The 25,280-nt window shown below is 41.9% G+C and overlaps 1 gene segment (V, D, J or C); it reads right to left on the bottom strand.

Moving 5' to 3' along the window:
• Window positions 1–569: 569 nt before the first annotated feature.
• Window positions 570–10,184, bottom strand: LOC104475526 (T cell receptor beta chain MC.7.G5-like). The segment is given in 5 exon segments: window positions 570–906; window positions 3,022–3,128; window positions 4,188–4,205; window positions 4,595–4,930; window positions 9,013–10,184. Coding segments are annotated over 5 exon segments (558 nt in total).
• Between the last annotated feature and the right edge of the window lie 15,096 nt (window positions 10,185–25,280).

Raw genomic sequence — 25,280 nt, 5'->3', positions numbered from 1 at the left:
ATATGCAAACACAAATTACACTAACAAACCTGGACATATAAGCCCCTGAGGCCTGCAGACCCACACCGCTTTCTAGTACAAACCACCTCACCCACAGATACTGCCACCTCATGCAGTCCTTCACACACGTGTGCACACCCACACACACACACTGGATCCCAGTAACTGGCCTTAGACACTCAGTCCACCTATCAACCGGCCCCAAACTCCACAGTCCTCCAGTTACCTCCCACATGTACACTGGGACCCACACTATAGATCTCTCACAAAATAGCCTTAGGCATGCAGTCTGCTTGCTAGCTGGCCCTGGATGCTCACTCTCCCAGTCGCTGGTACTGGAGCGTGCAAGCCTCTGAAGCCTGCAGCCCCACTCCAGTTCTTGGTACACAGTGTAAGTACTGAATGAGCCTTCTACTGTTCTCATAACAGATAAGCCATTTCTGTAAGCATTGTCAGTGAATGTTCTTTAATGCAAGTTTGATATGATAATACACAACACTGAAAGTTGTGTTGTAGGACATTATTGATGTTAAAAAAAAATAAAAAAAAAAAACAACTCATGCTTCTTGAATGGAAAAGAAGTGAAAACTTTATTTCAAATTCAAGGAGCTGGGTCCTCAGCCTCTGAGCATTAAGGTACTAGTTTTAAAAATATGATACTCTACAATACAATATGATGCAATACAATATGATACAAAAATACATGGAAAACCCAGCAGGAATTACAACAAAGCAGAAAGGACGGGAGAGGGACAGAGAACCACCAAGAAATATTATTCAGAAGGTATTAAACACAGGCATAGATTCTTTGCTATGGAAAGGTAGAAAATATAATTTCCATTGTTCCTGCTGATGTGATGAAGATGACTCTTCATTTATTTTCTATACAACTTGCCACCAGCCCAACTGAAAACAAAAGAGAAAAAAAAACAAACAAAAAAATCCAAGCAAAGGGAACGAATACAATAATCTGGGGAATAATAGACCATATTTATCAGTGTCCAAACTGTTCTGTCTCCTGAAAGGGTTAAGAGAAATGACCATGTTTTATCTCCATGCTTTCTCCCCTTTTTTTTACCAAAGTGTCTTAACCTGTACAAATTATTTACTTACATACAGAACTAATATCTTTACACATAACTTTTTGTGTTAAATGACTAATCTGGTGGCCTTCTATAATTGAGTGACTGCATTAGTGGACAAAGGAAAAGCTACAGATGTCATTTACCTGGACTTCTGTAAGGCCTTTGATGCAGTCCCCCACAACATTCTTGTTCCTAAATTGGGTTTGATGGATAGACCATTACATGGGTAAGGAATTGGCTGGATGACCACACCCAGAGAGTTACAGTCAATGGCTCAATGTCCAAGTGGAAACCAGTAACGAATGGTTTCCCTCAAGGGTCCATATTGGGACCAATACCATTTAATGTCTTCATCAATGTGTCATTGATAGATTGAGTGCACACTCATCAAGTTCGCAGATTACACCAACCTGAGTGGTGCAGTTGATATGCTTGAGGGAAGGGATGCCATCCAGAGGGACCTGGACAGAATTCAGGAGTGGGCCCATGTGAACATCACAAAGTTCAACAAGGCCAAGTGCAAGGTCCTGCACCTGGCTTGGGGCAATCACCATGATCAGTACAGACTAGGGGAAGAATGGCTTGAGAGCAGCACTGCGGAGAAGAACTTGAGGATACTGGTGGGCGAAAAATTGTATATCAGCCAGTCATGTGCACCTGCAGCCCAGACAGCCAATCATATCCTGGGCTGCATCAAAAGAAGAGTGGCCAGCAGGTTGAGGGAAGTGATTCTGCCCTTCTACTCCACTCTGGTGAGACCCCATCTGGACTACTGCATCCAGCTGTGGAGCTCCACATAGAAGAGAGACATGGATCTGTTGGAGCGGGTCCAGAGGAGGGCCACAGAAATGATCAGAGGGATGGGCACCTTTCCTATGAAGAAAGGCTGAGAGGGTTGAGGTTGTTCAGCCTGGAGAACAGAAGCCTCTGGGGAGACCTTCTTGCAGCTGTTTGATATACAAGGGGGCTTATAAGAGAAGAGACATTTACCAAGGCCTGTGGTGACAGTACTAGGAGCAATGGTTTTAAACTGATACAGGGTAGCTTTAGATTAGATATAAGGAACAAATTTTTACAAGGAGGGTGGTGAGACATTGGAACATGTTGCCCAGAGAAGTTGTGAATGACCCATTATTACAAATGTTCTAAGTCAGGTTGGATGGGTCTTTGAGCAACCTGATCTAGTGAAAGATCTCCCTGCTCGTGGTGGGGGTGTTGGACCAGATGATCTTTAAAGGTCCTCTCTGACCCAAACCATTCTGTGATTCTATGAGTGTGATCCAGTAAAGTACAAACCTACTCCCTCTAGTATCCTTGAAAAAGGGCAGAAAAATATAACTGAAATTGTGTTCATACTCACCCTCAACTCAGGTCACTTTACAAATACATTTCCCCATCCTACTTTTAAAGGAACAAGTGCTGAGGCTTCCAGTACTCTCACTGGGAATATCTTTCAACCATATGAGAAGCTTACTGATAAAAAGTATTTCCTAGCAGTTAATTAAACTCCTCCTATTTGTTCAGGTTTATCCCATTGTTCACTGTAAATCCTTGTTCAGATTTATCCCATGTATCTCCTCAAAACCCCTGCTTATTACTTTCACTGCAGGCATGAGTCCCTTTTCAATGCTTACAAAAAAAAGTATTATATATCTGATATTTCCCTTCTTTACTTTCTAGAGAAGTTGGCCTTAATTCTCATCCATGTGTTTAAAGAGTATTTTGAGAAGGAAGTGCTCTGCTAGACAGCCCTGATTTTATTTGAGTTCTGGAAAAACAATTAAAAACTCACTGCTTTTGATTTTTCAAACTAGCCAGCACAAAGTCTGTTAGAGCACATGGAGAACAACCCCACAGACAAGAATAGATTTAGTCTGTATCCACTGATACTTGTACTAGTGAGCAAGCTCAATTTTCAAGTGGCATATAAGCCTACCTTGGTTTTCCACACCATACTGCTTACCAAAACTGCATAGAGCAAGGCTTTGCCACAGAGAATGAGATAAGTGAGCTTCAGAGAATTTCCATACCGCAAGTAGGACTCTGCAAAGCAAACATCAATTGTGTATTGAATTATCATAATCACGAGAGACTAGATCTAATGTAGCTTTAATCAAACAAGAACCCTTGAAATCTTTAAGCAACACAAAGGAACTAGAGCAAAATTAATAGCTCTGTTGACACGAGATAGCAGGGGAGGGGAAAGAACACTGTGATTCAAAGAACCAAGTGAGTCTAGGAAAGATAGAGATTGACTTTATGCTAAGGAAGTATGTCCTGATTTGGAATATCCAACCATTTTGTTGCTACACCTACTGAAAAACTAGGCTTTTCATGTGAATCCCCTCTTAGGAACTCAGTTAAGCTGAATCACAACATACGATTTTTTTTTCACTCATTATTGTCAGTGGCCTTCCAAGTACTGCTGATACATCAGGGAAGTTTTATATAGCCCAGAATAACATGGTATCTAGAACTTTTATTTCCACAGATTTTTCACTCTTAAGGAATTGAAGTAGTATTGAGACATGAGCCTGATTTTGATTCTGCGTTAAGATTCCTGAAGCATTAAAGAAGTTGATGAAAACCAAGAAAATATAAAGGAAAGAAATATAAATTTTAATATGGCTGTCCTCACAATTTGGAGGGGAATGTGACTTGTAATGAGCAATATTCTGAATTTGATACTAAGAAATATTCAGAATGCAGGATTCTGAATCTTGATGTTACAATCACTTAGGTAAGTATGAATTTTTTCTTTCATGGCTTAGCAAGCACCTTCCCAACAGAAGACAGTGTTAAGGACTGAAGGAGATGATAAAAAGAGCAAATTACACTCTACGGGAAGGTTCCACAATTTCTTCTGTTATTTCAAAAGGGAATCATAAAGAAGAGCTAAAGAAACAAAAACCCAGCTACATAGAGCATGCATATACAACCCTCCCAAAGTCTTTTTTTTTTTTTAAATGTAATATACAAACCATGTAGATGAGGAAGTACAAGTTATTCTTGTAGTTGAAGTCTAACACACCTTGTACTTAGCCTCAGTAAAACTGATATTAAAATACATATAGATATTTGCCTGTGAGAAGACAGACATACCTTCTGTGAGTGCACAACCTGAAAGACAAAAAACAAACTGAAAGTCGTGTTTCTCTTCAATGCAATCACAACACAAATTTTAGAAGTTTTTCTTTACAATATCCTGCTTGATTCATTATACTATGCTACATATTTTACTATAATACAGAGATTTCTCAGTGAAAAGTTGAAGAAACTTTTTAAAAATTATAGATGTATAATGATAATGTAGATAGAGAGGTCAAGGAATATGAAGAGACATATGCAAATACCTACATATTTACACATATATGTGTTCCACAACAACACCCTGTATAGAAGTTGTATATAGATGTGTTTCACATCATAACCCACACCCTTTTGATTTGTGATTTCTAGTTTGTAGTATGATCTAGTTGTATGTATGGTCATACACATTTTTTACTCACCAGCATCACCATAGATGAATTTGTGTATCGATTCCGGTTTTTCATTCTTAAAAAAACTGGCAACACACTCAAAACGATTCAAAGGGTTGAACCATTCCTGGGCTGAGATCCTCAGTCGGCTGGTCAATGAGTAGGTACTCCCGTTCCATGTGGAAAACTCATCTGTCCCCACTCCTTCTGTCCTTGTGGCACTATTCACCTTCCAGACCAGACTCAAGTGATCAGGGTAGAAACCAGAGGCCAGACATACCAGTGTGGCCTTGCTCTTTTGTTGAATCTCTTGCTTTGATGGGGAAAAGATGGCTACAGCTGGAGGTATGATTTCATCATTCTTCCCTGAAATAGAAAGCAATATGGCCCAGAGCCTTCATCAATGTCTTCAGTCAGAAACCCCTTAAAATTGTACTGTGTTTGTGCTCTGTGACTTCTGATATATCTGACCTTTTGACAACTGTCTATTAGACAATTACTATCTATTAGATCAGTAGACACCAGGAACTGAAAGCATTTGTCTTCACTCATTACACAGAAATGTGAAAGGTCTGGCTACACAAATGCATGAGTGTTTGAATTTCTGATATTGTCTCTGTCAGAAGAATAGGAAAGCTGAAAATAATCTGAGCAAGCAGATAGGCAGAAGAGTACCCAGTAGTGTTATAAGGCTTGTATTTGTAATACTGTATCAGTAGACAAGAATTGGTGTTATAAGGCACAGGCATCTTCAACTGACTACGTTACATTCTTGGAGATATAGTAAGACGTGATTCAGTGTTCAGAATTATAATGCCATGTGATACCCTACTTGGACCTTCCCGCATCTAAGAGGTGACTTGAAAGGAAGGAGCTAATCTTTCTCACTGTCTGAAGTGAAGAACACTTTAGGAAGGTAATCTGAATCTGCCTAGGACAAATTTTGATTTAGGTCTTAACTTGCCATCCTTTTTTAAGACTATGAAACATCTCTTTATGGTTTGGGTTTTTTTTATTATTTAGGTTTTCCTAGGTATAAGAAGCTCTCATCCTAGACTACACATCTTCCCAAAACGATGCAAGATTCTGTACACTCACAAGCCAAAAGATGTCCCGTCCTAAACTGTTTAATACCTACATTTAAGAGTAAAGACAACAGACTTCTACAGTCAAAAGGATGTACAAGGCAACAACGAGATGTTATGCAGGAGTATCTCTGACATAAGTTCATTGGCTCAGAATCTAAATGGCTAATGAGTGAAGACATGGAAACAGAAAGGGAAGACACAAAAAAAAATGAGAGATTTAACAGACTAAAACAAACAAAAAAAAAGATAAAGAGGAAGGCAGGTGAAAAAGACAGACAGAAAGAACGACAAAACTGCTGGAAAAACAAATAAAGACAGAGAACGAGCATGCTTGAAATGAAATAAGGAGGCTGGTACAAGCAAGAGCAGAGACAATCAGAAAAAAAAAAGTGTTATCAACAGCTTATTCTGTTCTGATCTTCCACAGTGTTCATGACAGACACTGCACAATGCTTAATCACTTCCATGCACAAACTCATACATTCCCTCTCACACATTCTTCACCCATTTAAGAGAAAAAGTACCACAGTTTTTCCATTCTCATCATGGCAAACTCATGATTTCTTGTTATCTTTCACTCTTACTCTCATTTTTAAATCATCTCTGTATATGCTACATATCATTAATGCAATGGAAATTTTCAAGCATCCTCTACATTGAGCACTTGGGTTAATACTTGGGTACTCACCTATAACTCTGAGCACAGTGCCAACTCCAAAGATAAGTAGTGCAGTTAAAAAGCACAGCTGTACACAATCAGACTATAACCTGCAATGTCATTATGCTCTTCTTCCCAGCCACTTAGTTCCTTAAAATGGTACTGTTTAAAGGAGCAGGCACCAGTGTGTGTTTCTACAGTTTGCTATCAGATGTGGCAGTAGCAGATGGAAAATATTCTTTTGCCCTGTGATTCCAAAATGCCTTGATATAGGTGATGTTAAATCCTCTCCTGGGAAGGGAGAAGGAGGAGAAAGCAAAGGGGAAAAAGAGAAAGAATAGAGGAGAAAAGTGCACTGAGAGATAAAGAATACAGACCTTTTTGAGAATTAGAAGTCATGAAAAGGACTGTTAGAGGAAGCCAGTGTTGCAAAGCAAATTTAGGCAGCCTACACACCATCTATGGAGAAGGAAGAAAAGTACTAGCAAGACTATTCTTTCCCTGCCTGATTCAGCAGACACAAGAATCTGGACTCTACCTCTGAAATGCTGCTTTTGATTTTCTATGCAGTTCATCTGTGTTTGCATAGATGAACTGCAACAACTTGCAGACAAAGAAGGATCTTTCATTCCCAAACTCTATAATGTTTTCTTGGAGAACGTGAGGAAAGAGAATTATTTCTTCCTTTCTCCATTCATGAAGTTCCCAGTAAGGGAAGACAGAGCCAGCGGACACAAGGATCTCAAAATCCATGCCTGCAAATCCTGCACCTCCATATTAGCACATCTCATTTAAATACGCAACCAATAAAGCATTGATCCTGTCCTCATGGCTGTATGAAAAATTATTGTTATTCTGCTGTTAATTAAGAATGCTTTTGTCCCCTAAACCAGTGTCACATATACCATGGAGATCTGACTTATGTCTTACCTAGGACTGTGAGTTTTGTCCCACTGCCAAAGGACAGTCTTTCATTATTCACGCTGTTTTGCAGCTGCAGGAAAACCTCTCCTCTACTCTTAGTCCTCTGAGCCAAACTTGTAGATTAACCCTCCCCTCATGCAGTACCAGTAAAAGAAGAAACACAAAATACATTAACTTACGGTCCCCTAAAAAGAAAGAAAGGTCTGTAAGGGAACACCACCACATCTGTACGTCTAAACAAATGAGATCAGTCTCAGAAATACCTCTCCCAAAGCTCTTTATCTTCAGGCTTAGGTGAATCAGTTGTTGCAGCTTTCATCCTTTCTTTAGAGGACATTTATCTAAGTGTATTTCCCATATGCAGACAGAGTAATTTTCTTTGCTTATCTTCAACTAAATAGTCTCATTTCCTTAATTTCCTAATTTCCTTTCAAGATCATGAATATTCTTCTCTTGTAAAATAAATGTGGTTTGTTTGGTTTTTTTTTTACTTACAAAATAACTTGTAATATATAAACCAGAACCCTGGTTCAGTATCCCCATTGTAGCAGTTCCTAAACATCCCTCCCTTTCTCCTTCCCTGGAAGGAAATCTCTGCTTCTAGTCTTTCTCTTCTTTTAGCTATGATTATTAAAGTTAGTTGCATAATTTACTATGGTCAATGAGGGATCAGTGTGTTGATTTTCATCAGCTCAGGCACCTCAGACTCACACTGGATTTCAAAAAACATGCTTATCACTGATTTTTTCCTATGAAGATTGAATTTTATCACTTGTAATCGTTTTACTCTGCAGTGGACCAGTGTGGTACAAAAGCCTGAGGCATCAATTCTACGGACCTCAGGAGCAATACAATGAGAAGAAGAGATCACCATCATTGATCAGAGTCTTAGATGCAGCCTTCTTTTCCCCTGGATTTGGAAAGAGTCCAAATTCAGAAGTGTGGATTAGAGAGAAACATTCTTTGAGAACTACTTTTATTTGAAATTAACCACATACTCTGTTTCTGTGGCTTTCAGTGGCCTTTTAGCTTCTATTCTGAAATAGCAAGACTGTTGTCCTAATGAACTTCTTATCACCATTCTGATAAGCCTGTTTTGTGGAAGGAAACTTGCTGTGCTGTGGAGAGTTGTTTTCTATAACAACAAGGAATTAAACACCTGCAGAGAGCTCTTAGCATTTCTTACGATAAAGTTGAGTATTTATTTGTGGCTTCTGTTTTGTCCACTAAAAATGGCATTACACTTATTTATCTTTCCCCGTTGTCTGAGATAACACATGCTTTAGTTTACTCTGAAAAGATCCAAAGTAATTTAAGTTTGTAGAGTCTAGATTTTGTTTTTTAGACAAGTCCAAAGTGTAAATCAGTTCTTTCCAGACAGATAGGCTTTCATTGACTTGTCTGTGATCACCTGCAGCCCTAGGAGAACTAGCATTAAGGAAAATAGTTATACTTTTGGGGAATAGTGATTTTTGCAGATGTCCATTTATTAAGACAATGTATTTATGATATCCACATATTTTTAACCCATTCCTCGTCCTAATTCCTTCAATGCACCACTTTTATATTCACTGAAAATGCATTCATTCAGTTCTCCAAAGTGAAATGTGTGTCCCTACCTAGAGTACTAAGTCTATTCTCCAAAGTAGACTGAATTATTAGCACGTCAGGGAAACATCAGTTTAATAATGAAAGGGAGAATTAGTTTGAAGTTAATTTCTCTGAAGAGAAGACCTAGGATTTGAAGTTATTTAAAAGAGAAAACAAAAATTGCTTACCCATTACTGTAAGTTTTGTGCCATTGCCAAAAGTCACTTTATTGTTGTTCACGGTGACAAAGTGTTGTATCATAAGCTAAGAGAAGGGTTGCATTGCAGTTGACTTCAGTAAGCCCAAGCTTAAGCAATGTTTACTGTATCTAGAATCCCAAAGATCCCTCAATCTCTGTGTGAAAGGCTTTGTCAGAAAACCGTCTTGAAATCTCATTGTATAATCTGTAGCATTTGTAAAAGCATTTCCCAGAGTTTTTTGATGCTTATTTTTACTGTCTACATTTCACCTCAAGTTGTTTTACAGTCTTTCTCTACTCTGCATGTTATCTCATTTATATTACCTGCTATACTCGTTTTGCAGTTGTAGAAACCATGCAGACGTGCCCAAAGTGGTAGAGGCTGTCGCTGTCTAGAAATAGAATTCCTCTGCAACTAGAGCTTCCTTACTGTCAGTCTTGTACTCTAAACATTGTGAAGCCTTCCTTTCTGTAACTTGTGGAGTTAATAATCAAATAATACTTTCTTTGTCACTTTTGTGGCACTGAACTAAAACAAATCCATTTGTTTTCCCTTCAATGGCAGGCCAGCCATCTTGAATAGTCTTTCAAGATCCCATTCGATTTTCTGATAGGTTAAAAGTAATCCACACAAGGAGAGTCTTGAAGAATCAGCTGGCTGGTCTCAGGCAAACTGTTGCCATCCGTTCCTGCAGTGAGAGAGTGTGGAGAAGGATTAGAGAAAACCTTTGTGCTCACAGACATGCGTCAGTCAGTGGATGCTGGAGGCTTATTTAAGAGAGAAAACACCAACACGTTTTTTATAGTGCCTCTGAGAGATACCTGCTATATGTCAGGATTCTTTTTCTAACAGATCAATAAAGAACCATTTTGTGGTCTATTGCAAACACTATCACATCAGAAAAAAAAATTACTAATTCTCTTCACATACTCTCATAGGTTTTAGATGCAGCTCCAGTCAACCTGGTTTGCTAGAAATGATTTCCATATCTCAGAATCTTCCGGCTTGTTTTCCAGAGAGGGTAGGCTCAGTTCTCAAATGATGAAAGCAAGTCCTAGCATTCTAGGTCTGTCAAGAAAACCCAAGACAGAACATGCCCACTGTGCTGCAGGATTCTTTGTACCTGTTTTAACATAGTCTCCCACAAGGCTTATGCACATATGGGTTTTTGTAAAGGCCTCGTGGGGAATGTATCATTGTGGAACCCCTGTCCCCACAACGATACAACCTCATACAAAAACAATCCCACCCATGGCTCCGCCCTCTCATTTTTGTTACCCAGTCCCCATGGAAGATTGTCTTGAGAACCACAGGCCACATCCTTCCTCTGCCATTGCTCTTTCTGTGTGATAATCTGATTACCTCTTAGTGTATCCATTATCCCTAAATTTATAATCCAAATCTATTTTTCCTATAGACAAAAAAGTAATATATATATATTTTTTTCTTTTACTAGCTGGTTTTAAATGCAGTTATTTTTCACTTGGTAACTTCAAGTTCATGCTGCTTTCCTTCCCAATCTTTTTTTCTTCTGCCCCAGGACGATAAACACACCCAAAGCCCACAGTAACCGGTTTGTGCTGAGAGCAATTTGCTTACTACAGACAGGTGTTTCTGGCCTGATTGTGAATATCCTCTTTGGTCTGTGCTGCACTTGTCACAGTTGCTCTGAAAGCGGGGGAAGTAGGATGCTGAGCTCTTAAGTTTGTATTCCTCTGACTGCCCTGCTAGAGGAAGCAGAAGTATAAGCTTCTCCCAGCTGCCTGTGACCTTGACTATGAAAAGGCTCCATCTAGGAGTAAGAGCATGCCTTCATTTTGGAGACTGTCTGAAGAGGGTGGGAATTGGTGGTGACAGGTAACAGGATACTTTAATCTCTCTTCCTTACACATAGTTAAATGGAGACACAAAACTGGGAGGTTTTTTCCCCCATAGGTTTGTCCACGTGTGATGTAACTCCCAAGAAGGAAAGATCTGTGCCACTGAAACTGTGTGTACCAGCAAACACTGAGGCAATACAGCGAAAGACAGGCACATGTACAAACCATTTTAGGTTTGGGAGAGACGCAGTGTATCCTGGCTGGCCTAGTCTTCTCACATAATAGGTCAACACATAGTCAGCAACATGACCAAGTACCTGCAGTAAACATGTTGTTTATATTGCTCTTTAATTATTCCACTTCAGTCTGTCTTGATATATTAAAAAAAAGACTGTAAGTACAAGACACAATCCTTCAAAACAAAGTAATTCTACTAGGAAAATCACAAATTATTTTCTTTTGTTTTTATATATCACAGAAGAATCCATAATTTCTGATATAGCCTGTTCAGCTGGGAACAGCTGTCAGTGTCCCAGGGAATGGAATGAGAAACATAGACTAAGCTGAAACATTTAAGACCAAGACATAGGACTACAGAAAGCAGGATATCGGACAGTTGATCTCAGTTGCCCCTACAATATACTCTCTTTTACAACAGCGAAAGTGTGTACTTCAGTCAGTAATTATGGGAATGACTGCAGACATTTGTCTTTGTTTGGATTGAATTCTGTTTTAAAGTACCTTTAGGATTTTATTTGTCTGGCTCTGCCTAAATAATAACACTAATAGTGAGATATTATTTGCCTGCCTTGGTCTTAGTCTGCCTCTGATCTCAGCATTGTTTATTTAGCATCTAAAACCATTCTACTAAAATTCATTTAAGATTATTCTGTCTCCTTCTCTAGTCTGCAGCTCCATTAGTGGCCTTACTGTCACTAACAAACTCTCTCCCATATGGTGTCTTTCATTTAAAAACAAGTAAGTCACCTCTGTATTAATTTTAAAGGAGTGTTTCTCTGTGATGCTAACATCTCCTCAGAGCATGTTCATAAGGCAATTTTCAAGACATGCCAGCAGAGACCAGTCTTGTCCCACTTTAATGTTCATCTGTAACCTGTCAAAAGGAAAGGCCTTGTAGGCCATCAATGCAAATGAGTGAGAGGGAGAGAAGAAACAGTTCCTTGATTTTTATTTCCATGTCTCTCATAGGAGGCTTCATGGGCCAAGCTGTGTAAAACTTCAGACAACAAGGAAAGGCGAGAATATGCAAGCAAGGGACATTTAGGGCCATATTTTCTAACAATGGTATCATTTCAGTGGGGGAATTTCACAGGATAGTAATGATCATATCACTTGCATCAGTCCTGGATTCTTCTTTAGAATTTACAGAAGAAGCGACTACAAAGAAGCAGGCAAAACTACAGAAAAACCCTGAGCTTTACAGATTTGTTTTAGGGACACTAGGAAGTTATTTTCGTAATCATTCAGTACTTTTGACTACAAATCTCTAAAATTTGCCCCTTTTCAGGGCATATCTGTGTACTGAAACTATAAGGTGATGGAAGGAGAGGATGTGTAAAATCACATCCTGTGGTGGGTTGACTTTTGCTGGGTGCCAGGTGCCCACCAAGGCTTCACCTCCTCAGCAGGACATGGAGGGGAAAAAGTAAGATTTAAAAGAACTCATGGGTTGAGATAAAGGTAGTTTAATAAAGAATAACCAAAGCCTGTGTGCAGAAGAAAAGGAAACAAAAAAGATTTGTTCTCTACTTCCCATCAGTAGGCAATGTTCAGACACTTCCTGGGAAGTAGGGCTCCAGTACACGTAGCGGCTGCTCCAGAAGAAAAATGTCTTAACAAAAAATGTTCCCTCTCCTCCTCCTTTATCTTAGCTTTTTTTTTTTTTTTTATGGTGTGGAATATCCCTTTGGTCAGGTTGGGTCAGCTGTTCTGGCTATGTCCCCTCCCAACATCTTGCCCACCTCCAGCCTACTGGCCTTTGGAGCAGGAATGGGGGTGGGAGGTGGGTTTGGAGAGATAGCTCTGATACTGTTGTCACGGCCCACTTGGGACTCGTGATGGTTCTTTTATTGCAATCTCGAAATGCAGAATTATGGCAAACATGCCAAAGGGGTTGGTTTCAATCAAACAGCACAAACTTTATTATTTTGCCTGTAAAGAGGCATGCGATAGGTGAAAGGGAGGGGAAAGGAAAAGTAAAGATAGGAAAAAAAGAATAATAGCTACTACCATGGGTCCAAGGCGTCCCTATGGTCCCAGATCCAGGCAGCGTCCTGCCGGTCCTCAAGATCGATGTCGATGTCGATCCTTGGTGGGGAGAGCTCTTCGGGGGTCTCATTGTTAGGGGTCGACCTTTTACGCCAAGTAGCGAACCTTGCTCCTCCTTTACTTTGGGGATCTCCGCCTGTTCTCGGCCCTTAGGATAGAAGTGTGGTTTTTGTACATAAAGTTCCATTAAAGGGCACTTTTTCACCATTGTTTTTGAGACAGCAGTTGTGATTCATCCTCCTCGATAACAGCTGCACGGTTATCTCTGCCAGTTTTGACAACAGGGATGAGCCACAGCACCTCTGCGCCACTCTGTCTGCCGTTTCAAGGATGTTGTACATTTTGTTGTTAGGCCAGAGTCGGCCTTGTCCATAACAGTTCCATTCTGTTCCCAGGAAAAAAAACAACTGCATCTCAGGCAAGCTGCTCGCAGCAACTCATGTCAAGTTGTCAGCCTAACTTTTAGGCCAGATCAAGTCCATAGTCCACCTGGAAGTCCTCGATGACAAGGTTGAGACAATACTGATTTTCTGACCGACCCGTACAGCTGTGCAAGAACTCCTCAGCACTAGTCAAAACACTCGTATGTTATCAACACCTTTCTAGCTACAACTACAAAGCACAGCACTATGAGAGCTGCTATGGGGAAAGTTAACTCCATCTCAGCTAGACCCAACACACATCCCTATGCAGATAGATACCATCCTATGTATGTATATTTCCTTTCTTTCCTTCCCTTTGTTTCCCTTCTCTTCCAGCCTATGTCTACTCCAGCTTCTTGTTAGATGCCATCGATTTGCAACAAGTTGTTCCACTAAAGAACAATATTGTTTCCCGAATGTTCAACTTCTGCTCCCAACCCAATACATGTATTGGATAATTAACACAAGGTTATCTGTCCTGTTATGTCTGTTCTGAGTCAGTTCTTGTCTTACAGGAAGTTTAAGAAGCAACAGCTGTGGTGGGAAACATCTTCTGTTTAACATCTTCATTAATGATCTGGATGATGGGGCAGAGTGCACTCTCAGCAACTTTGTAGACAACACCAAACTGGGAGGAGTGACTGGTGCACCACAGAGTCATGCTGCCATCCAGAGGGACCTCAAGAGGCTGAAGAAATGGGACAACAATAACCTTATGAAGTTCAACAAGGGGAAGTGCAAAGTCCTGCATCTGGGGAGGAATAATCCCATGCACCAATATATGCTGGCTGTGATGCAACTGAAAGCAGCTTGGCAGAAAAGGACCTGGCTATCCTGGTGGACAGCAAGTTGAACGCAAGCCAGCAATGTGGCCTTGCTGCAAAGAAGCCAAATGGTATCCTGGGCTCCATTAGACAAAGTATTGCCAGCAGGTCAAGGGAGGTGATCCTTCCTCTTTATTCAGCACTGTGAATACCTACAGTACTGTGTCCAGTTCTGGGCTCTTCACTACAAGAGAGACATGGACATACTGAAGAGTGGTCAACAAAGGGCCACAAAGATTATTATGAGACTGGAGCACCTTGCATAGGAGGAGAGGCTGAGAGAGCTGGGACTGTTTAGCCTAGAGATAAAGCTCAGGAGGGATCTGATTAGTAGTATATATAAGTATCTAAATGGAGGGGTGCAAAGAGGACAGAGATAGGCTCTTTTCAGTGGTGCCCAGTGACAGGACCAGAGGCAATGGGCACAAACTGAAATGCAGGAGGTTCCTTCTAAACGTAAGGAAGGACTTTTTTACTGTGAGGGCAACTAAACATTGGAATAGGTTGCCTAGCAAGATTGTGGAGTATCCATGTTTAGAGATATTCAAAAGCTATCTAGACAGAGTTCTTGGCCACTGGCTTTAGGTGGCCCTGCTTGAATAAGGGGTTTGGAGAACCCCTTCACAGGCTCCTTTCAACCTGAACCATTCTGTGATTCTCTTGATTCTATTATTCTGCAAAACCCTCTCATTAGTTGCATGATGACCACATCACATGGTATAGCATCATTATCTGCACAGAGGTATGACTTTACACATCCTCTTCTTCCACCGTCTTATCTTTCGAGTAGCCATTATAACTTCTAGACTGCAGGTAGGCTATTATTGACAAACTGCTATTCATTATGAATATACAGCTGTTTACACAGGTGTGCCTGAGATGTCACTGCTCAGCATCTAAAAAAAGCACCTTTAACTATGGTTTCTGTAGCTACAGCTCCCCTGCCACCTTCTACAGCAGAAGACGAAGGAGAATAAATATGAGGACACGGAGTGTGACAAGGAGAACAGTAGCTGATTCATGACAGACTTCTTAAAATAGCTGCTTTTTGTGCAGTGCCACTTCAAGCTGGCAAAAGAAGTACTGCACAGGATAAAATTATACCTCAGAGCTGGAATAGGGAACTGTGACTGCAGGACTTCAAGATGGCAATGACCGCTAGAGACCCCTTTTTCTGCTACCACCTGGAAATGGCACAGCTGTGACAAATCAATAGCCAAGTCTTTAATCTGCTGAATGGTGCAGGCTGCAGATAAGTTTGTTTTCACAGGGCCTTAAAATTGCATTTGCTACTCTAAACTAAAAATGCTCAAGAGTTGAGAAATAGAAAGGATCTTTCCTCTGTTATGTTCCCAGAGCTGCTAAGGCTGGTTTTCAGTGTTTATGCAAGACATCTGAGCTAGAACTGTAACATTATAATTTTCAGGAACTGGCAGAAATTAGAAGAGAAATTTTTTAAAAATCTAAAAAAAAAAAATCACTCAAAAGTCACTCCCAAAGTTACCATCATGGAGTTTATATTCCTTAATGGTTCCAGCATAAACTACTTTTCCTAAAACTTTCACAGGGCATTTGGATCACCAGTAATAATTCAAAACAGCAACAGAGTGAATGTGCTTGGTATCTGTGTAAAGATGAACTCTGTATAAGCAGATCAGAGGCTGAAGAGAATAAGGAACTCTGTGTGTCTCTGCGATGTAAGAGACAATGCTTTCCCAGTGCTTCCCTGTTGTGTGTCTGTAGCCTGATATGAACAGTGAGTAGACAGATCATGGACCTGAGTGTGTTCTGAGGAGCAGATGAGTGCTCCCTGGGAGTAAGGAACGATGTGTTACACTCATTGCTGAGCAGCTCCTGGACTCAGAAGAATATTGGCTACTAGGATGTGAAAGGAGCGGTGTGTGAAGCTGAGTCTTTCAGAAATGTCTTTGGAGGACTGGAGTATGTAACTAGAGATGCAACTAGATTTAGCTTCTTCAGAGCCTTCACTGTGTCTAGGGTGAGACTACAATGAACATGAGGGTGATGAAACACTGGAACAGCTTGCCCAGAGAGGTGGTAGATGCCCCATCCCTGGAAACGTTCAAGCTTAGGTTGGATGGGGCTCTGAGCTCTAGTTGGAGATGTCCCTGCTCCTTGCAGGGGGGTTGGACTGGATGATCTTTAAAGGTCCCTCCAACCCAAACCATCCTATGATTCTATGATTCTGTCATGCATCTAGATTTCCCTAGCCAAGAACACTTTATCTTCTTTTAGAGCAGAGCCTGGAAGAAAAGTAACATTAATCTAGCATGGTAAATCAGGAGACTAGGACCCTAGCATGAAATCAAGTGATCTCTCCTGGCAGTACAGAAGTCTAGCAATTTTTGTGAACTAGAGCATGAGGGTCTTTTACAGGATGTCCTCACAGCTGATTCCTGCTCCTTGCTCTTACCAGCTATTCTCATCGCCTCCACTTCTTTTTTTTTTTTCTGTGTATGTTTCACTTCAGCATATCCAGTTTTGCCACAGCAGTGAGCAGCATAGTATATTTACTCCCTGTAATAGTTATGTGCTTCATATGTTGTGTCTTCCATATGAGCATATGAGACGAACAACAGGTCTGTGCTCAATGGTATGCAGATTGTCAAAGACATGACCTAAAAACAAGAAGCCCAAAATGCACAAGTGTATAGCCATACTTTCTTAAAGATACCTTTTGCTCTTTTATGTGATGTTTCCCTTTCTTTGAAGAAAAGTCCTAGGTTATGCAATAAAAACAGGAGCACAGATAGGCAATAGCAGGTGAGGGAACCCTAAAAATATCTTGCCCTCACTTTTCCCAGGTCCACCACAGAAGAGCAGTTAGTTCATCAAAAGCTCATCTCTGCAAGCAATGAAGATGGAGACAAAATGGGAGGCAATTTCTGCCTTCAGCTATCCCTCACAAGGAGAGCACCAGGTGACGGCAGCTTTTTGTGGTTTCCTTTCTCTGCCCATGAAGTTTTGCCATAAAGAGATGCCTTGGTCCAGCTCAGAACTGTACACATTTCTGTGGCAAGGAAGAGAGGGATCCTGCAATTAAGTGGTCTGTAGAGCAGGTAAACAGGGTGCACCATTGCTTTTAAAGCTGCCAAGGGGCTGTCCCTTCCACAATGGAAGGGATGCCTGGTCCCCTTGGTATGTTTTCTCCCACCTATACTGGTTCCATCCTCCTATGTCCATAGTCAGAGACTGGACTCTCCTCCCACATGAATGAATCTCTCATTGGGCACCTCTGTCTTAGAGTGGATCATCAGTATGTGGAAGAATCTTGAATTCTTCTTCTGCTTTGTAATCTTTTCTTGGTGCTACGGTGGTGTACATGGGGAACTAGTGGCCCAGAACATGGCTGTGCTTGTGTAGCACTAGTCCCAAGAGGTATCTTCTGCCTTTCACTAACCACATCAGCAGTGCTTCAATTCTTAACGCTAATCTACGGGTTTATATTTCTGAAGGCTTTTTGTCTTTGAAGCTAGATGCTGTTGCATTGTTTTTTCTGTCCTTCTTCCCTCCAAAAAGTCCTGGCTCTGTTCTCCTATTTCTTCCTTGTCTTTTTTCTGCTCTTCCTCTGCCCCTCTCCAATCTGTCTCGCTCACATTTTTCAGAGACTCCATCTCTCACTCAGGCAAGGTGGGGTTTTTATCTTAGTGCTTAACTCCCTTACTGTACTGTGCGATCACTTGCAGCACAGAAATATGTGGCTGCATCCTCAGATGTCACATTCTTGATTGTCATCACAGAGTGATCACTTTTGTCTCTGCTTATCTCAAACTTGGCCTTACTGTAACCTTCCTCATAAGAGTTCTGCATCCATGTAGCACTACTAGCTACTAACTTCAGACCATTTCTTGGAGTCTGCTGGTACCAGTACATATAGGCAAATGTGCTAAAATTCTGGTAGCAGGAGATGTCCACAGTGTCTCCAATTCTCTTAAGGGTTTCTTCTGGCCACTGTGTGATGAAGCTTCCGACTCCAGCACCTGCATGAGTGAGAGAGAAAAAGAGAAACAGAGGAGAAGTATAGATGATGGCTAAAAACAACCCTTCACTTCACACCGGCCCTGCATGGCCTGGATGTGCTGCAGATGACTCTGTTGTCTCTCACCAGGTAAAAGAGCAAGCAAAACAGTCAGCATGGCCTGTCAGGTGTCCCAGAACAGTGTGTTACTGCTCATTGTGAGTTAAGAGAGAAGAGGCTAGAGAAATTTATGCCCCTCCCCTTGTTCTTATTTTTCCATCAAGCTTGGGCAGAGAAGAGAGAAGAGATAGTCTATCTTTGCTGCCCTCTTCGGTGAGCCATTAAAAGAAAAGCTAAGTATTCAAGTGGCTGTAAATTTTGCTTTAGCCTTTCCACAAGACAAGCAGTGTTGTGAGCTCCTGACAAAAATGTGGGATTGCTTGCAGACCAGTAAGTTGCTGACGGAAGTTGTGCTGTCATTCCATCATCGTGCATGTCTGGGTATTGGATCTCTCCTGGGAATAGTGGCCTCATGAATTATTTTTTTTAACTCATTTACACCTGTGGATATAACTTGGGCTGTCTTTCCAGAGGGTTTATTCCAGTAAATGTAAACATACATTGTTTCATTCTGGAGAGCTGTTCTTAATACCTGACAGGTGATATCTCATAACTCAGAACTTATGTTAGACAGGAGAAAACATGATAGACCAAGATAGTGGAGGCACAAAAATCATGTTCAATCACATCTCAATTTCTTCAGTTTTCCAGTCAGGGAAGCATATTGCCTGCAGTTTAATCTTTCTGGGAGCTTTAATTCACTTCCTAATCACAAAAAGCAAGGCATCTCTGCCAGCCTTTTTTTTTGAAAGCAAAAACTGTGGTTAGACTTTAACCTCATGAACAGTCATTTTTTTCTAGTCTGATAACTACATCCTAGTTTGCCTTGTCTTAACCTATACCACTCTCTATTCTTTTCCAAATGTGTAAGATTCAGAAAACTACTATTATGGTAGCTGATTCTTTTCTCACTAGTACTTTGAATGAAATATGCATACTAAGTTTCAATTATCTTCTTCGGTAATCCTGCATCTTCTAAACAATAAGCAGCATTACTTATGTTTTCTCTTTTTCTTCCTGTTTTGCTGGTATCTCCCCTCCCGTATTTGCCTGAAGCTCTAGAGAGATTCATATATTCCCTTGACCTTTATATATTTGTAGAAAATATATATTCTGTTTGTGAGCCTGGTGATATTGGACTTTCTCTGGGCCTAAGGTACCTAGGTCCATACCAGGATTCAAAGCAATGTGAATCTCAAAAATTTTGGTAATGTTCCCTGTCTCGCTTTTTTAATCCTGCTTTTTGAAGAAATTAACAGAAATTATCTGAGAAGCTATAGCTTCTTCCCAGATAGGAAAGAAAATATATTCTACATGATGTAGAAAAGTTTTGTATGATCTCCAGTGTCATGTACACTTAGCATATGAGAAGTCTTGCCCATGACGGCTGTTCAGTCCCTGTCAGTTCTTGCACTGCAAGTTGCATTTATTGACATTTTGCCCTTTCACCTTACTGCTAGGATGGGGCACCTTGACACACTTCCATGAGCCATCTTGAGACAGTTCCATGGGACACTGATGTTTTGACATTTGAATGTCCTAAAAATGACCCCTACATGTCTTGTACATGGAGATACTACAAGATTTTTAGTTTGATTATTGTCTGTCATGCCAGACCTCTTAAAATGCTCTTCTTCCAGTGACCTCAAGTCAGACCTCAAGTCCTGGAGGGAGAAACTATTCAGAGACATATTCTGTGCACATGTGTTTTGTGTATGGAGGTCTAAGTGCTAGGAACTGGAATCAAATCATGGGTACCAGCACTGGACAGACCAAAGTGAGTGAACTTAAATGCCAGAAACTGGTGTAGGGCCACAGGTAAGACCAGGCTTTTGTTCATTATGCCAGCAGCTGGGGTAAGGGAGAGTATGTGAGTGTGTGTGATCACTAGTGAACAAGAAGCCAAGACTAGCCGGCATATAAGTGAAGTGACCTGCGTTCTAGGTGTGTATGTGTATCTCTAATGGCAAGACTAATGAGAGGTGGCAACCAGAGGGAGCAGGGGAGTCTCAGACTCCTATTGGAGAGGGGAGTGTGTGTGGAGTGTGTGTGTGTGTATGCATACCAGCAATTGAGTGGGGCTGCAGGACCTGGGAGCTCATGAGTCCAGGTGCTGGCAGACATGGTGACTGGGATCCAGGGGCAGCTACTGGGCAGACTCAGTGTCTAAGCACAGCTATGGAAAGGATGCACATTTTACATATGCCTACATATGTTGCCCACTATTGAACCCTCATCCAGTTCAGCCAAAGAAGGATATGAGATGAGGCCACTGGTGCTTTTGCTGTTTGTGTGGTGCTGTTTCTGTTTGTATGAGCAGTGGGTGTTTCTGTCTGTGTTGATCTGTGTGGTTGGCTGTGTATACATGTGTATATGGAAGAGGGTAGATTTAGATTAGACATAAGGAAGAAATTATTTACTGTGAGCGTGGTGAGGCACTGGAACAGGTTGCCTAGAGAAGCTGTGGGTGCTCTGTTCCTGAAAGTCTCCAAGGCCAGGTTGGGTGGGGCTTTGAGTGACCTGGTCTAGGGGAAGGTGTCCCTGCCTAGGGCAGGGGGGTTGGAACTAAATTATATTTAAGGTCCCTTCCAACCCAAACCATTCTATGTTTCTATGATTATATGCATTGTATATATGTGTGTTTACTGGAAATACATTCTCAGCCTTGCTACAGGCTGGATCAGGAGGCATGGAGCAGTGGCAGCCTCTCCTCTGTCAGGCTATCAGATTCAGCCCAGCCTCAGGGAAAGCAGTGAGATCTCCTCCTTAAGGGAAAAAGAGACTGTAAAAGAGATGTGACAATGAGGAAAGGGCTGAGATACCCTGCCTATATGGAAGAGAACCAGAGGAACACGGAAAGGTTTTGTACTGAAGAGTGTTTAACAAAAGTTGGAAACAGGAACTGGCTTAGCAGAGGTTTGTGTTGGATTTGGAAACTAACGTCATGAAATAGAGCATCAAGCAAAGATTAACTTTCCAGTCCTGAATGAGAGATAAAAATGACCATTGCAACACCAGGAAGACACTGGAAGCCCATTTTCAGAGCAACGTATAGGCTTAGTACTTAAGGCTAGGACTAGAACTGTGTCCAGGTCAATGGTGACTGTGCAATTACCATCAAATGGCTCCTTAGTCCTAGTGGATTTAAGACATCTCAGGTCAATTTCCTTCAGTACAGTTTCTTTCACTGGTACAGAAAGTTTCTCTAGGGCCACCTGTTTGCAGACAATTCTTAGAGAAAACCTTCCTTCTCAGGCTTGTCATTCCAGATCCCTTGCCCGATCAGACCTGTGCTGCTCCTTTCACCCCCAGGAGAGGTACTGCTCACCTCTCATCCACAACCAGTCCATTCTAATTCCATTTCTAATCTAGCTATGTCTGTTTGTCTGGTGCAAGTTCCCCATCCTCATCAATTCTGTTTCACTGTGCCAACCTCACTGGCTGCCACCTCTAAACTCCTTCCCCAGCTCATTCAGATCACCTAACTTTCCACCTCACCACCTTTACACTTTTTTCCAGTCCCTCTTTGTTCTCCCTTTTCTTTCCCAAACTCTCCATCCTGTGTTCTTACAGCAAAAAGGCAGTTTCTAGGCTTGGAGATGCTAAAATTGCCCCGTAGTGGCCCATTTTACACAGGCTTGGGGTGCACAGACTCTTCACAGAAGGTTTTTCTGGCTGCTCTCTACAATTCATGTGCTGGATGAGGTAGATAAAATAAATATTTTAAAACTTGATCTTCCCCATCTGCTGTGTTATTGCAGGGCCTTTCCTTTCTGGTCCAGCCATTTGCTGAAGATTCCTGGGACACAGTTTGTTTCCCCCCTCAAAGGCTGAGGCTGTATATCCACTTCTGGCTCCATGTGGGATGACTGTTCTTATGAATTTTCTACCCTTCTCCTTAGTACCATGGTCTCACCTTACTTTGTTATTCCCCCAGTGCCTCTGGCACACAGTCCTCCGTGACCCCTCCCTAGTTCTTAAGCTCAGGCACTCTGAAAGAAGGCATAGCTGTCCTTCTTCCCAAAAAGAGAACTTAAGAAAAACCAGAATAGCAGCAGGGTAAACATAAATATGCACCTAGCGCTGCCCCTCCCTTCCCTTCCACTCCCCATCCTTCCTTTCTTAACCAGCCTTCCACCATGCTTTATGCTGCTATGAGGTCACAGGCCTTTCCCCCACCTGCTTGCTATTGTTTTCCTTTCCCTAGCAGCTAGTCTGTGTTACCTGCTAGATCCTGGTGGACAAAGTCCACCAGCAGGTGTCCCTGAGGAAGAGAAGGTGAAAGCTGATGATCATAGGTCACAGCTGTTGCCCATGCCCTGATTGCTCTCTGGCTGTGCTCTCTGATGGGCTTGACTCACCACTGTAGCTGAAACGAGCACTATCAAAGCTGTCACAGTACCAGTGAGACAATAATTTTGCCATTGGCAGGAGCAAAAAAGTACTCTGTTCCACTGCTATAGGAACCTCCTCCCTGGGGGCCTGCTCCCTTTCCTCCCTTTCTCAGTAAGAGGGCAGGAGTAAAGAAAAGGAGGTGCCTGGCTCAGAAGAGTTCGTAGATGGTTGCACAGTTCTGTAGTCCCTTGCCTGCTAGCCCAGCAGGTCTGGGGCACTGCTCCCAGCACACACATCTAAATTACAACAGGAGGAAAGGTTTAGGAGGAGCTGGGGTAAGGTTTGTGTATGGTGGTTGTCACTCCCCCAAGCAAGTATCTGTATGGCTCTTTAAGTAGGACTTTTATTTGTGCTCTTATCTTCTATAGAGGAGTGATAGGGCAGGAGGGTAGTGGCCAAGGAGCCAGGCATTCATCAACACACCACTAGGCTGTAATGGTTTCTTCAATTCAATCAATGTACTTGCAGACCTTGATGCAGACATGGGATAATCTTACAGAATACACTCAGTTTCCCATGGCACCATTCCCTGGAGTTTTCCAATGCATTCAGCTGGGCCACCTGAGTCACCCTGCAGTGAAAATTTAGAAGAATGAGCTGATCTCACCTGGAAAGGTTTTGACCTGGTACAAAGAATCCAGGAAATGCAAAGTGAAGTCCAGCAAGTCCTGATATGAAGCACAGAAAGGTAGCACCCCTTATTTGCTGACCTCCCCTACCCCCCAACAATCCACTGCTACTGCACTCAGTGCCTAGCAGATATGGCTGGACCTGCTAGTTCAGGTAAAGTCTACCCTATATCAAAACTCCGCTTGGAAGGATACTGTATCAGAACAGAAAACATGGAGATGAGGAGGTGTAAGCACTCTGCCAAGCTCTGACATATACTGTGCAGCCTGAGGCATCCTGGGGTGTGTGACCCAGGGCTCCATGGAGATGTCAATGCTTACCTGGCATGAGTCTTTCCTACTAGCCAGGAATCCTAAACAGATTATGTTGCTGGTGATCTGGCCTAGGTAAGCCTCTTGGTACTTTTGGTTACTCAGATCGGGAGCTCTCGGTCACTGGAGAACCTTAGGGAAATTGGCTGCCAGGACAGCACTGAAAATTAGGTTTCATCTTTGGACTCAGCACTGTCCGTGAACAGAAAGACCTGTAGACCTATTGGCAAAAGCCATCCAGCAAAGGAGGGCAACCATCGACCCTTGACCTGCATTTGCAAATGCAATGCAAATGGCATTGTTGATTGATGCACACTAGCCGGAGAGTTTGGGGAACTCATAGGCAGAACATGGAAAGACTGCAACGCAGCAGTGAAACGTACATGGGTCCCACAAACTGGGCAGTAGAGCAGGAGAAGTGTGACCAGGTGCATGCAACATGCACTGATACTCAGAGCCACTGCTGAGCGTGTTTTATCACCTTGAAAAAGGCACTTGGGACTCTTCTTGTCACAGGAGCTGCGCAGAGCTATGGATTGAATGTCAGCACTGTAGCCCATGGATGCCAGCTTGATCAACATAATGTTATTAGGCTTCTTGAATCATACCTAGGATGGTGAATGATTAATGTAGCACTCAACTACTTCACTGCCTTCCTTCACATCAATGTTGTGCTCTCCCATGTTCACTTGTATATGGCTGCAAAATTACCAACCGAGAGGAGCAGCAGCTAACCATGGGTAGAACAACTTGGTGCCACATGGGAACTGGCAGACACTTGGAATAGAGTAGGGGAGTGTTGCCCTAAACAAAGGTGCATGTGTCACAGAACTCTAGGAGCTTTATGATTTCATGAAAGGCAGAGTCTGGAGAGCCTTGCTAGTTGGGCATCCTGTCCAGTGGATCCCCAGCTGGCAACTGTGGCAATGGTGTGAGCACAGGTGGATCACTTCAGACACCTAGAGCAAAGCTTAGGGAAGGAAGATTACGTTTCCTGTTGCAGAGGAGAGTGATCTTTGATCTGTGCTCTCTCTGCAGAGGGCATGCCCTAAATTCAGGACAAGAAAGATCTGTGGAGAACATCTGGAGGAATAAAAAAGAACAAAATAGTAAGACCACATGGACATGCAAATGTGCACAGAAAGGCATGTTAGGATGCACAGAAAAGGATGCCAAGAGTGCAGGAACATTGGAAAGATCACATAATACAATGAGACAGAGGGTAGTGTTTCTTCTTTGGTTTCAGATACACCATGCATTGCCACCTTGGATTCTCTTATTTTGGTAGGCACCATATTCCACATCTGATGGCTTTGCAAGATATGACTAGAATCCAGATACACAACCCAATCCATACTTATGATTTCTAGCAGTGAGCAACTGACAGGACCCACTGGTTGTTGATGAGTGAAGCTATGCTTCTACCCACTAATTCTTGTCATAGAGTGATAGAGAGAGTGATATGT

Source organism: Chlamydotis macqueenii, chromosome 1, assembly GCF_036417535.1.
Source record: "Chlamydotis macqueenii isolate bChlMac1 chromosome 1, bChlMac1.mat, whole genome shotgun sequence".
NCBI classification, from domain to species: domain Eukaryota; kingdom Metazoa; phylum Chordata; class Aves; order Otidiformes; family Otididae; genus Chlamydotis; species Chlamydotis macqueenii.
The sequence above is the reverse complement of the archived record's forward strand: the minus strand, read 5'-3'. Positions and strand labels throughout refer to the sequence as shown.